The 15029-nt window shown below is 42.5% G+C and overlaps 1 protein-coding gene across 2 annotated transcripts in view; it reads right to left on the bottom strand.

The window, feature by feature from the left end:
- Positions 1-14642, bottom strand: part of PCYT2 (phosphate cytidylyltransferase 2, ethanolamine) — a 65576-nt gene extending 50934 nt beyond the window's left edge. For both annotated transcript variants that reach the window (XM_033961233.1, XM_033961234.1), the window contains exons 1-2: positions 14503-14642; positions 3629-3717 (exon numbers count right to left, since the gene is read on the bottom strand). In XM_033961233.1, the coding sequence (XP_033817124.1) occupies positions 3629-3717; positions 14503-14582 (169 nt within the window). In that variant the 5' untranslated portion in view covers positions 14583-14642. The remainder of the gene's footprint in view (positions 1-3628; positions 3718-14502) is intronic.
- Positions 14643-15029: the final 387 nt, after the last annotated feature.

The following is a 15029-nucleotide window of genomic DNA, read 5'->3' as shown; positions in this document are numbered from 1 at the left end:
ATCTCCTCTACTATGATACAGTTCCTGGATGTTCAAATTGGGTGTCAAAGTGATAAATTCAAGACGTCAATGTATAGAAAACCTACAGACCGGAACACTGCCCTTCACTACAGTAGTCATCACCCTAGGACATTGAAGGATGGAGTCCTGGTGGGGCAGTTTCTCAGAGTGAAACAATTATGCAGTGAGCCGGTAGATTTTACAAATCAGGCCCAACATATGACAGAGCGTTTTAGTCAAAGAGGTTATCCTCAGAAGGTGATAAGGCGAGCATATAAACGAGCAAAAAATGTTAATAGGAGTTGGTTAATGTTAAATAAAGATAAACATCGGGAAACACAAGTTACATTCATATTGCCGTTTTCACGTCAAGCTCAACAAATTAAACAAGTTATAAGGGATAATTGCTGGGTTGCAGGACATGCCAAGATTTGCTTTTAAACAAGGTCGGAATTTACGGGAGATATTATCTGTAACAAAAAGATCTATGGATAACGGGAGCGGCTGTCATCAGAAATGTGTGTATTGTCAGTATGCGTTGGAAGTTGATTGCATAAACATACCAAACAGTGAAAAAATATTTCCTTTACGGAGCATTACTAATTGTGACACTAGTCAGGTTGTGTATGGGGTTAGATGCCCATATAATAAGTGATATCTGGGGCAGACTAAACGTAAAATTAAGTACTGAATTGCTCAGCATATGAGTAACTTGAGACAGGAAAAAACTGACCTATCTTTGGTATCTCATTGGGTTCAACAGCAACATGGGGTTCTTGAGTTGCAATTTGTGATATTGATGTTAATCAGGGGGGGGGGGAATATTTCTGAAATACTAGTGAGGAACGGTTGAACCAAAAGGATTAAATAAGGATATTGGCATCTATTATAGGGTCATTTGCCCTGATAAAAGGGAAACAGGAAGTGAGGTAGTTAACGGAACTTTCCTTTCATGTTGAAGTTGAAAGGGTGATCCTGGTTTGGACGCTCCGACCTTATGAGCTGCTGTACATGATTATTTATAATGAAACTTCAAGGTAACATGGATTTTGGAATATATTATATTGTATGTTTATGGAATATGTTTGATAATAGGTGAAGTTTAGTTTAGTTATTATGTATTGTAGTATGTTAATTTGAAATGGAGTCGTACCCAGTAAGCTCCTGATGGCGAAACATGTGAATCTTATCGAGCTGAATGAGAATATTTAGCGAGGGTGAATTGGACATCACTGAAGATTTACGGGATAAGTGCAATTGAAGCAAATGATGAGTATTCATGAGTGAGCACTTTGAATCCAAGCATTTTGGATGCTGGTGTTGGACATTGGTGCTAATTGATTGCTGCTATACCCAAGTGATGGGTGAACATTTCATGAAATCTTTTAAGGAGATTTTATAATTTATGTATGAACTGGGTGGGCTCTATATGTATGGTGATGTTGTATGAGATATGTTTATGAGTATTCATGAAATTAATAAAAGTATTATGTATTTATATTAATGGTTAATGATAAATGTTTTGAATAGAGATTAAAACAGCTTTTTTTGAATATATGATTTGTATAATAGTGATTGAAGCTATTTAAAGTTTATTGATAAGCCCTGGCAGGATTTTTAAATTGATTGTCACCACCTCTATGGAGAGACAATGCATCTACCACTCTTTCTGTAAAAACGTATTTCCTTAGATTACTCCTTAGCCTATCACCTCTTAACTTCATCCTATGCCCTCTCATTCCATAAATGGGCTCCCACTTGAACCGGAGGAAGGACCCGAACACTGTCATTGGGCAGGTTGAGAAGAGGAGGAGATAGAAGAGGAGTCCTGACCTACCTAGCGAGCACCCAGAAAGCACTGTATACACTGGAAGAACCAACTCTGTGAGGAAGCCCCAAAGGCCTATACTGGCAAAACTCACAAAGATGAGTGCAGTCTAATCCTCCTTTACCAGACTGCCAAGGCCTGTCCTCTGGCAATTGAGGCACCTTGGAATCACCTAAACTCTGCACCAGCTCTGTCCAAGTCCTTGCCAAAAAGAAAAGAACCCTTGAAGGTAAATTTGCTAAGCTTGGATTTGGAGGCCGCATCCACCGACAAATCACGTAGCCACAGAGTACGTCCAGTAGCCACCCCTCTCGTATGAGGAAAGACTAAAGAGGTTAGGGCTCTTCAGCTTGGAAAAGAGACGGCTGAGGGGAGATATGATTGAAGTCTACAAAATCCTGAGTGGAGTAGAACAGGTACAAATGGATTGATTTTTTACTGTATCGAGATTTACAAAGACTAGGGGATACACAAAGTGACAGAGAGACACTTTTAAAATCAAGAGGAGGAAATATTTTTTCACTGAGAGAATAGTTAAGCTTTGGAATGTATTGCCAGAGGATTTGGTGAGAGAAGTTAATGCAGCTGGTTTAAAAAAAAAGCTTTGGACAAGTTCCTGGAGGAAAAGTCCATAGTCTGCTGTTGAGACAGACACGGGGGAAGCCATGGAATGCTTCTACTATATGGGCTTCTGCCAGGTACTTGTGACTTGGATTGGCTTCTGTGAAGATGGACCACTGGTCTGACCCAGTAAGGCTATTCTTATGTTCTTAAGCTTTAATGTTTGTTTAAGTTCAGAGGCAAACTGTGCACAGAACTTTAACCCTCAAGACATACAACTACGTGCAGGATTGCACAACACAGGCCTGGCTCCTAAAAAGAATTCTTGTTTAGCCAAAACTATTCTGTATTTCCTGTGCATATGGGGTAACAAAGTTCAGCACTGGTTACTAAAGGGGCTTTTGTTTCACCTTGTATCCTTGTCTGACTGTGGTTTATGAAGGCCTTGCTCCCACACATTACAATATGGATCTAGACATAACCAGAAGTAACTCAAAACTAGTTATAATCAGGCACAGTAGGTCTTTTTCTGTACCCAGGCAGCTTGCAATCTGAGTCTGTACTTGAGACAGTGGATTTTAAATGACTTAAGACTCCAAGCATGGTCAGTGGGATTTGAACCCTGGCTTTCCTCGCTCTAACTACAAAGACTAAATGGTTAATTTTCCAACAGAAGGGGAAGAGACATGATCCTTGGCATAAGGTAAGTCAATTTTAAATGTTGGAGTTGGTCCGAAATAGTATATTCATAGATTTGCATTTTCAACTCTGCATGCGCACACAAAGCCAGTGATAGTGAGGAAAAAGCAGAGTTAGCACAATGGAGGAACCTGTAGCAGTTTTCCATCCCTACCCAAAACATGCTTCCTCTTCATGGGGCCAAAGATAGGGACTTTTAGTCAAAATTAGGAAGAGAAATTCCCAGGCAGCTGGGTAAAATTATTTTACTCATGTTCTCTATATTTGCAGGTATGGCTAGAGTATGAAGCATTTTGTGTACGTCCCTGTAACACCCACCCAGCAGGTAATGGAACTGCAGTCCCTTTTACAGTGTAAGGGAAATAGACAAGAGCCCTGACAAATACCAAATGATTGTTCACTTCCACACACTGATCAATTGTTTAGACTGCTTTATTCATCATCTGTAATCCACATCATCTTTTCTCCTCCCAGTCAACGAATCCTGAAGAGCAAAGATCAACACACCTCACCAGGCAGAGTGCAAAGGCCACATCTTACCATCTGTGTGAACACCAGCGATGAGGTAATCGCCCATGGCACGAGCCTGCCGCAGTTGGTTGGAATGTCCATAATGCACCATGTCATAGCTAGAAGAAAAGGAAAAGAATAAATTCAGGAAAAGAATCTACGAAGACCATCCACTTCCTGCCTTTAGACTCTGGCATGACTCCTGCACTACAGCCAGGATGGATAAAAATCAATGAGTTCAAAAAATGGATTTTTGCTTTAATAAAATGCTTTTGAGGAAAAATCTATCTAAAAGTAGTTTTCTATTTAAGATACATTCTAGTTCAAAAGTTATTCATTGTGTAGTACCTGAAGACTGGAAGGTGGCCAATGTTACGCTGATTTTTAAAAAGGGCTCCAGGGGAGATCCGGGAAATTACAGTGCTGGGCAAAATGATGGAAACAATTATAAAAAATAAAGGGGTCCTTTTATTAGTCTATAGATACGTTAGTGTGCCTTAGTAAAAGGACCCCAAAATTGTGGAACACGTAGACAGAGTCAGCATGGGTTTGGCCAAGGGAGATTTTGCCGCACCAATTTGCTTGACATCACTGAAGGTGTGAATAAAGGTGAGCCAGTTGATGTAGTGTATCTCGATTTTCAGAAAGCTTTTTAAAGTTCCTCATGAGAGGCTCCTGGGATAGGTGGCAAAGTTCAGTTGTGGGTTAGGAATTGGTTATTGGATAGAAAACAGAGGATAGGGTTAAATGGTCATTTTTCTCAATGGAGGAGAGTAAACAGTAGAGTAAACGAGTGGATCGAATTTTTACTCTGTCAAATAATACAAAGACTAGGGGACACTCGAAGTTACAGGAAAATACTTTTAAAACCAATAGGAGGAAATTTTTTTAGTTAAGCTCTGGAACGCATTGCCAGAAGTTGTGGTAAAAGCAGAGAGGGTAGCTAGCTTTAAGAAAGATTTGGACAAGTTCCTGGAGGAAAAGTCCATAGTCTGTTATTGAGAAAGAAATGGGGGACGTCACTGCTTGCCCTGGATTGGTAGCATCGAATATTGCTACTCCTTGGATTTTGGCCAGGTACTAGTGACCTGGATTGGCCACCGTAAGAACAGGCTACTGGGCTTGATGGACCTTTGGTCTGACCCAGTAAGGCTATTCTTATGTTCTTATAGCATGAGGTTGTATATTCATGCAATGTTTAAATTTTTGGGTAAATGAATTCTATGAATCCATTCATAATGTTACAGGTAATTTTCATCTAGAATATATTATCACAGATGCAATGGTCATATTTGAGCAAAAATATATTTGCTATTATTACCATCATTTTGATACAGTTGTTATGAAGAAATAAAGAGTTGAAACAAGCAAATATCCTTTTTTGGGCAGTACTGAGTGGCGGTGAATACACAATTCATCCCACAGAAAAAGAATCAACTGCAGCAGACAGAGCATGGTCTCAATTCCCCAACATACAATGGTTCGAACTCAATAAACTCTACAAAAAATACAGCCACGCACCCTGTGACCTCAACCACTGCCCATCATATCTTCTTACAACCTCCAGCGCAAAATTCCGTACTCTACTTCTGCAATGGATACAAACCATACTCACAGATGGCCTTTCCCCAACTGACCTCAGCGAAATCATCATCACGCCAATCCAAAAAGATCCAAAAGGACCAACAGACCAACCATCCAACTACAGACCCATTGCCTCAATACCTCTATATGTCATATTAACAGAAGGACTAGTAGCCAAACTCCTCATCAGCTATCTAGAAGACCATAACATACTTCACCCCACGCAATCTGGCTTCAGAACCAAGTTCAGCACAGAGACATTACTAGAGTCCCTTATTGACACAGCCAGACAACTCCTCAGCACAAGAAAAAAAAAAATGCTTCTCATACAACTGGACCTGACCGCAGCATTTGACCTGGTAGACCATAACATCCTACTGCAAATTTTGGACGCAATAGGTATCTCTGATAAAGTATACTCTTGGTTTGAAGACTTCCTAAAATCCAGAACATACAGAGTAAAATCAGATAAAGAAAAATCTGAACCTTGGTTCAACCTCTGCGGCATACCACAAAGATCCCCACTATCCCCTACTCTCTTCAACTGCCTCTCTCGGAACATACCTGGATAATCTAGGCATAACCACCTATAGTTATGCAGATGACATTACCATTCTCATACCTTTTGATCAACCAAAGACTGCCATGACAAACACTACACTGAACACTAGAAACAGTAATGACCTTGATGAAAGATCACAAACTGAAACTCAACCCGGACAAAACTAAATTCATCCTCCTCGAAAATGACAAAATCACAACCATAACCAATATAGAAATCAACTCAATCAACTACTCCATTCAAACCACCATAAAACTACTAGGAATGACTATAGACAGATGCTGCACCATGCAACCGCAAATAAATAAAACAATACAGAAATCCTTCGCAGTTATGAGAAGCCTAAGACAAGTCCGGAAATTCTTCGAAAGAACACAATTCCAGCTTATAGTACAATCCCTAATCCTAGATCTACTAGATTCCTGCAACATCCTCTACCTCCCCTGCCCTGCTACAATGACTAAACAACTACAAACAATCCAAAATACAGCTCTGAGACTCATCTACTCATTGAGGAAACACGACCATATTACAGAACCATACATCAACTCACACTGGCTACCAATCCAAGAAAGAATACTATTTAAAACCTTAAATGGAGACAGCCCAACCTACCTGAACAACTGCCTCATTCAAGCCACCTCAATCAGACATAGAAAGACACACACCCCATTCACACACACCCTTCCCACGATCAAACAAGTTAAACGGAAAAAACTATACGATGGCCTCCTAGCCACTCAAGCAGCAAACTAGATAACCAAATCTCTAATCTACTGATAACTACCCCAGACTACAAGATGCTCAGAAAAGAAATAAAAACTATATTCTTCAAGAATTCCTGAAACAGTCCTAACATCACATATACCGTCCTCCCTCCCTCCCTCTTCCCGCCACACAGAAACTACCTTGACCTACTCTTTACCTTCTCTAGAAATGACGATCTTCCATTGTAACCAACCGTTTATAACTCTTTTGTAGCTCCTTGTCAGGAGTTGCTGTCTACGGCCTTTACTATTGGCTCCCAATTCCCTGTTCCTCTTAAATTTCACCATTGTCATTTGAAAGATGAGTCCCCCTTGTTTGAATATACTACTTTTGGGAACAACAATATAAGCTTGTCCTTCGATTGTACATTTCTCCTAAGAGGGCTTACCTGTCTGGGTTTCAGGAGTCAGCTGCCTGCCCGTGATGTCAGACCGCCGAGGCAGGCTTGGGACACATGTTTTGGACTTGCCCCGCTATTATTTCTTTTTGGGATGCAATTTTTATCTTTGTGGAGCGCATTTGGAACATAACTATTCACCACTCCCCCTTAGTTTTATTTGGAGCTGAACCCCCACTATTCCCTCCCCGTATCAGGGGGTTGCTGCCTTTCTTAAGTGGACAGTTCTTTTTCCATTGAAATGTATCCTGCTCAAATGGCTTGACCAGGATGTGCTGGACTACTCTCTAAGGCAGTGCCGGATGATTACTCTTCTGATGTGGGAAAGATGAGATGTGTTCGATTTTTTCTCTCTCCCGCGGTGCTCTTTTCAGCGCACTTGGGAACCCTTTTGGACTATCATGACGCATGTGGCACATAGCCACTTGCTTAACTGTTAAGGCTCTTTTATATTGCTGTCTTCCATTTATGTATGCCTTTGCCCTTTTATATTGTACTACAGTTTATCATAAGGCTTGTACTTGGAAGGAGGACTGGGGGTGGGGTGGATGGGGGGGGAACTATTGGGGGGGATGGGTAGTTGGATGTTGTGGGATATTTCATATACCTTGAGCTTGTTTTGCTGTCTTGTGTACCTATTTCTGGTTTTTCTATTGAGCTCAATAAAATATATTTGAATATAACTCTTTTGTAATCCGCCTTGAACCACAAGGTAATGGCAGAATAGAAATCTCTAATGTAATGTAATGTAATACAATCAGTAATACTAAATAAGCAAAAATGGTATTAATAATAAAATAACAGCATTGACATTTTTTTGTTGTTGTTTAGGGGAATCTATCATCAGTCTAAAGCAGTGGTCTCAAACTCAAACCTTTTGCGGGGCCACATTTTGGATTTAACAGTTAAAAGGAAAGATATATAAATTATAAAGAGTTTTACCTTATGCAAAATTATCATTTCTTTAATAAGACATTAACTATTTTTTCTGCGGCCCTCCAAGTACTCTATTTTTTCTGCAGCACTCACATTTAAAGTTTAATATCTTTTCTTTCTCAAAACTGGCACATTTCAATCACTATATTGAAAATAAAATCATTTCCCTACCTTTGTTGTCTGGTGACTTTATTTTTCTGTGCTTTCAACTATGTTTCCAGGGCCTTCTTGTCCTTTGACTGTTTTTCTCTCCGTCTTCACTTTCTGCCTTGCATCCATCTTTGGCATTAACTTAATGTTCAATTTTTCGGCTTTCTTTTCAAAATCTACATTTCCATGTCTTCCCTTCCCTTCCTATCTCTCTCTTCTTCCGTCCTATTTCCATGGTCTGGCATCTCTTTCCTTCCTTTCTCTCCCTCCCTCCCTCCCTCCTTCCTTCCATTCCCCTGGTCTGGCATCTGTCTCCTTCCCTTCCCCTATGCCCTGGCATCTCTCCCTCCCCCTCCATGGTCTGATATCTCCTTTCCTTCCCTCCCTCCAATGAACTTGGCTTCTTCTCTTGTTCCTCTCCTTTCCTCTCTCCTTCCTTCCCTCTCTTTCCCCAATTGGGTGCAGCAGCAACAGAAGCAGCATTTCCCTTCCCCCTTTCCTGTGCAGGAGAGGTATTTCTCTTCTCCTTTCCCTCCCTCTCCCTTTCCCTGTACAGCAGCAGCAGCATTTCCCTAGGGTCCCCCTTTCCCTATGTAGCAGAAGCATTTCTTTTTCCCCTCCCTTTCCATTCTCTTCCTTGTGGAGCAGCAGCGTGTCTGGCCGGCTCGTTCCGTTCAAAGCCGCAGGTGGCGGCTCCTTGCGAGATCTGCGCCTGCGTCTGAAGCCTCTCTGATGTTGTGACGTCAGAGAGGCTTCCGATGCAGGAGTGGATAGCGCAAGGAGCCGCCAACCCGCGGCTTTGAACGGAATGAGCCGGCCAGACACGCTGCTGCTCCAAAATGAAGGGAAAGGGGAAGAGAAATGCTGTTTATCGCGTCCAGACTGCGGGCTGCAAATAAAACCTGGAGAGCCACATTCGGCCTGCGTGTTTGAGACCGCTGTCCTATGCCCTCTCATTCCAAGCTTCCTTTCAATTGAAAGGGACTCGACTCATGAGTACTTACACCACATAGGAATTTAAACGTCTCTATCATATCTCCCCTCTCCCGCCTTTCCTCCAAAGTATACAGATTGAGATCTTTAAGTCTGTCCACATACACGTTATGACGAAGACTACGCACCATTTTAGTAGCCTTCCTCCATCCTTTTTATATCTTTTTGAAGGTGCAGCCTCCAGAATTGTACACAATATTCTAAATGAGGTCTCACCAGAGTCTTATATAGGGGCATCGATATCTCCTTTTTCCTACTGGCCATACCTCTCCCTATGCACCCTAGCATCCTTCTAGCTTTCAACCTTTTCAACCTGTTTGGCCACCTTGAGGTCATCACATACAATCACGCCCAAGCCCTGTTCTTCTGTCATGCACAAAAGTTTTTCACCCCTAAACTGTACCGTTCCTTTGGGTTTTTGCAGCCCAAATTCATGACCTTGCACTTCTTAGCATTAAATTTTAGCTGCCAAATTTCAAATCATTCTTCAAGCTTAGCTCGGTCTTTCTTTATGACATTCACATCATCCAGGGTGTCTACTCTACTGCAGACTTTGGTATCATCCGTAAAGAGGCAAATCTTGCCTGACAGCCTTTCAGCAATATTGCTTATAAAAATGTTAAAAATAACAGGCCCAATAACAGAACCTTGAGGCAAACCACTGGTAACATCCCTTTCCTCAGAGCAATCTCCATTGACCACTATACTCTGTCGTCTTCCACTTAACCAGTTCCTGACCCAGCCTGGGGCCCATCCCGAGGGCATTCAGTTTATTTATTAGCTCTCTGTGTGGTACACTGTCAAAGGCTTTGCTAAAATCTAAATACACCACATCTAGCATACTCCCTCTATCTAATTCTCTGGTCACCCAGTCAAAGAAATTGATCAGACCTACCTCTAGTGAATTGACAAGACATACCTCTAGTGAATCCATGTTGGCTTTGTGGTCCTGTAATCAACCGGATTCTAGAAACTTCACCATTCTCTGTTTTAAAAGCGTTTCCATTAATTTGCTTACCACATAAGTCAGACTTACCGGCCTATAATTCCCTACTTCTTCAATACTTCCACTTTTGTGGAAAGGGACCACATCCGCCCTTCTCCAGTCCTCCGGTACCACTCCCGACTCTACAGAAGCATTGAAAAGGTCAGTCAGCAGAGCTACTAAAACTTCCCCAAGTTCCTTCAGCACCCTCGGATGTACACCATCCGGCCTCATTGCTTTATCTACCTTTATTTTAGCTAACTCTTCACGAACAAAAGCCTCTGAAAATCGATCGGGGTCTACCACTCCATCATCCCTATTCTCATTTGTCTTCTGTGGTCCTGCTTCTGGATCATCAGCCGTGAACACAAATAGAAATATTTGTTAAGCAATTCAGCCTTTTCTTTATCAGCTTCTACATATTCCTCCCATTCACTTTTGAGTCTCACAATGCCACTTTTGTATTTCTTGCTATCACTGATATATCTACAAAATGTTTTGTCTCCCCGTTTTACTGTCAGCTATTTTTTCTTCCATTTGTATCTTTGCTTTCCAGACTTCTTGACCAGCCTCTCTTAACTTTTCCAGATATTTTGTCTGTATTCCTCTTTCTGTGATCTTTTGTAGTTTATGAAAGCTAACCTCTTATTCCTTACCTTTTCAGCTATTATTTTTGAGAACCAAAATGGCCTTCTTTTCCTCTTAATTTTACTTACTTGCCTCACAAAAAGATTTGTCACCCTTACAATAACTCCTTTCAGTGTCCCAGAAATAAAGACTAATGTCATTGAAAATGCTTAATACTTCCATAACAATCATTTTACAACAGCTCTGAAAATAATGGGTGGAACCAAGCTAATGATCCCACAAGATTTTAGATGGAACTCTGTAGTGGACTGTTTTGAGAGATATATCTAGAACTAGTCTATTCTGATGACAGTTTGTGAACAAAATGGAGAGAAAATAGATGGCACTGTTATGGCTAAAATCCTCAACATTGGGCTTAAGAGAATTGTTGAAGATATACTGAGAATCCTGAAACCCATTTCTGAAGCTTTAAACAAAATACAGAAAAATATCTGTTTTATTGCTGATGCTGTTGAAATTTGGAAGGACCTGAGTGAGCACTTAAAAACAGAACTGTACAATGTGCGTTAGGTGCTATAGACTCGTATTTGAGTCCTAGCAACTTGATGAATTACAGATCTAAAAAAAAAAATGGTTTTGTGCTAGTTTAGTAAGGTCCTTCAGTGTCATCCCCATTGTTATTTTCAGTGTGTCCAGCCATCTGATTGCAGATCGCCCTGTTCACCTGGTTCCTTCAATCTCCCCTGGTTCGTTCAATGTCCTTCTCCGATGATCTTTCTCTTCTGATAGAGTGACTAAAATAAGACAGTTGTAACTTCATCATTTGGGTTTCTAGTGACATAGCCGGTTTGATCTCTTCCAGAATTGATTTGTTGCACAATGACAGAATTAAATTACAAGCATTAAAAAATGTATGTGACAAGCACTGTCTTCAGCTCATTTTCTTGAAAATATTGTCACTATTTGGTACCGGGGCAAACCTTAAATGCTGAAGAAGATTTGGCTATGACGTGAATATCCAGGAATCATCCATTTGAATGCCAACTATAATAAACTTCAGAGCTAAGGGGGAACCATTAAAAAAAAAAAAAAGTTTGCCAATGATGCTGTAAAGAAAGTCACACCAGTGAACTGGTGAGGGTCACTGATTATGCACTTGGATTTAGAGACTGTTGAAGCAATGATTTCACTTTTAACAACAGTAGCTTCTTCTGCTGGCATAGAAAGAATATTCTTTTCTTTTGGATTTGTTCATCCCAAATTGAGAAATTGTTTGGGACCTGATAAAGCAGTAAAGCTTGTTTTTCTTTTCCAGTTTATGAAGAAACAAGATGAAGATGAGTGAGTTACAGAAGACAGTATTATAAGTTTTTCATGTGTGGACTTGGCTAATAGTCCAAGATTTTTTTTAAAGATAATTTGTTTAACTACATCAGTTATAATGGATGTTTAATACAAGAATACATATGCTATGTTATTATCGTTTTGGTTAAATAAAACTATTTAAATTGTTGTTAAAATAATTATTATTTTTCTCCTTTCAATAAAAGTACAGCAGAAAATGCAATAATTTCAGAATTATTTATCTATGTATTTCTAATAGTACAAATAAGTATTTTTTAACTAGCTTTATAGCCCGTTACATTAACGGGTGCTAGAATATATGTGTGTCTGTCTTTATTTCTTTCTCTCTGTCTCCTTAGCCGCTTTTTCCTGTCCATTCTCCCTTATTTTTACCTCCCCTGTGTCCACCACCACCCCTTCACTGCTCCCCTTATCCAGCAGCAGCCCTTCTCCCTTTGTTTTACCTCTCCCCTGTCCATCAGCACCTCTTCCTGCTCCCCCTGTCCAACAGTAAGCCTCTCTTCATTTTTCCCCCGTGTCCATCATCACCTCTTCCTGCTCACTCTGTCCAGCAGTAGGCCTTCCTTCATTTCCCCCCCTGTCCATCAGCACCTCTTCCTGCTCCCCATGTCCAGCAGTAGGCCTCCCTTCATTCCCCCCCCTCTGTGTCCATCAGCACCTTTTCCTGCTCCCCCTGTCCAACAATAGGCCTCCATTCCTTCCCCCCGTCCATCATCACTTCTTCCTGCTCCCTCTGTCCAGCAGTAGGCCTCCCTTCATTTCCCCCCCTGTCCATCAGCACCTCTTCCTGCTCCCCCTGTCCAGCAGTAGGTCTCCCTTCATTTCCCCCCTGTCCATCAGCACCTCTTCCTGCTCCCCCTGTCCAGCAGTAGGCCTCCGTTCATTTTCCCCCCCCTGTCCATCAGCACCTCTTCCTGTTCCCCCTGTCAAGCAATAAACCTCCCTTCCTTTTCCCCCCCCTGTCCATCATCACCTCTTCCTGCTCCCTCTGTCCAGCAATAGGCCTCCCTTCATTTTCCCCCCCTGTCCATCAGCACCCCTTCCTGCTCCCCCTGTCCATGGGAGTTAGTACAGAGCCGGTGTCTGCCATTCTCCCCAGAGTCCTTGCGCCTCCCCCCCTTCCCTTCCCACGGACCTGACCACCTACCCGGCGATTCAAGCAGCGTGTGCACCAGTGTTTACACGCTGCTTCGGGTCCTTCTACTGCCCTGATTTACTCTGGCACGTCCCTGATGACATCATCAGAGACGCGGCAGAGCAAATCAGGGAAGTAGAAGGGCCTGCTCTCCGTCAGTGACGTAATAATCATGCATGCGCACTTGTCTTGTCACATCCCGACAGAAAAGGAATCAGGGAACACGCGAGGCAAGTGCGCATGCGCAGCTAGCATTTTATTATTTAAGATATAACTGTAAAATTAATCTGAAAAATTATTTTTCAAAAACTTAGGGCTCCTTTTATGAAGCCGTGCTAGCGGTTTAACGCACTTAATAGCGTGTGCTAAACTGCCGGCCATGCTAGCTGCTACCGCCTCCTGAGCAGGTGGTAGTTCTTCGGCTAACTTGGCTTCGTAAAAGGAGCCCTTAAACCTTCATCTGGTTGTAAATATTAATATTATACCAATAAGATTGAGTCTTTCTGTAAAAAAACATGTAACATGTTTTAAATCATATTTTTCTGACTAGTGATTTAAATCATATCCATCCTGATAGCCATTTAATCCTACCCTCTGTTTTCTGTCAAATAACCAATTCCTAACTTACAACAAAACACTGCCTATCCCAAGGTATTTATAAAAAATAACAGCAAAACAGGGAAGATAGGGCATCCTGATATCGAGAAACAAGATGGGAGAGTTAGAATATATTGCACTAAATGAAAAGATAGCTATAATAGCCCCCTTCTGAGACCTGGTGGAAGGAAGATAATCAATGAGACAGCGTCATACCGGGGTACAAACTATATTGCAGCGAGAGGGTGGATTGAAACAGTGGAGGCAAAGCATTTTATGTTAAGGAGGTCCTTGGATTGAAAATTCTACAGGAGCAGAAACACACCTTGGAATCCCTGTAAGTAGAGATTCCATGTGTAAAGGGGAAAAGGATAGTGCTAGAAGTCTGCAGGATTAAGGGATAGATGCTGAAACGTTATCAGAAATTAGGGAGGCTAACAAACAATATTGACTGGGTAAGTGTAGCATCAAGTCATGCTAGGGAGGTCAAATTCAGTCAAGGACTTCCTGGGCCCCTCAAATCTGTGGTTTAAAAGCAACCTCCTAGGCAGCCCAAGAAGTCCACCCACAAGGAACACGTGACCAGAGGGGCGCCCCTCCCCCCTTCCCTTTAACTTTCCAGGACAGAGCAACAGCATGAACTTGCTGCCCGCTTCATGTTGGCTAGTCCTCTGTCGTCACTTCCTGGGCGCTGTCAGAAAGAGGCTACGCCAACGGCACAGGCAGGCGGGCGCGAGGGTCCACGAGACCTCGCGCGCGCTCTGCCGAAGCAGCCAGAGAGGGCTCAGCGCGCGCTGGGGGTCTTTGACAGGAGCGCAGCGACCTCCCGCTCCCCGCCACTCACCAGCCGTCGCACCAGACCCGCACCGGGCCTTTGCCTGGCTCCGGGCTTCCCACCTCCGCCTCCTGCCCGTTTCTCAGCATCGCGGCTGTCAAAAAGACAGGACAACCTCGGGGACCCGCCCCGGAAGCGACGACACAAAAGCGCGCCGGAACTGCTCACCTGAGGCGAAAACGGCCACTAAATAGAGCTCCCGGCCGGCGCCAGAACGCGACAGAGCAAAGGCTTCCCGGGCAGGCTGACGGGGGGGTTGGGGGGTCCGACGGACGTTCCAGTTTGTCGATCTGGAGAAGGACTGAGATTGTCTGGCAAAGTTACACACGGGAAAGGAGTAGATCCTGTGAAAGAAAGGACCGGCCAAGATTGGCATTTCTGGTCAACAAATCTTTTGAGACAGGAGTCGTTCCTGGGGATTGGGGGCAGAGAGGACGGCCAGTAATGGGTTACAGGATCTAAAGGTAAATCATGCCAAACGAAACTGATTGAACTTTTTTAATTGGGTAACCAGAGAATTGGATCAAGGACATATG

The sequence above is a fragment of the Geotrypetes seraphini genome, chromosome 10, assembly GCF_902459505.1.
Source record: "Geotrypetes seraphini chromosome 10, aGeoSer1.1, whole genome shotgun sequence".
Lineage (NCBI taxonomy): Eukaryota > Metazoa > Chordata > Amphibia > Gymnophiona > Dermophiidae > Geotrypetes > Geotrypetes seraphini.
Note: the sequence above shows the minus strand (reverse complement) of the source record. Positions and strands in the feature narration are given on the sequence as shown.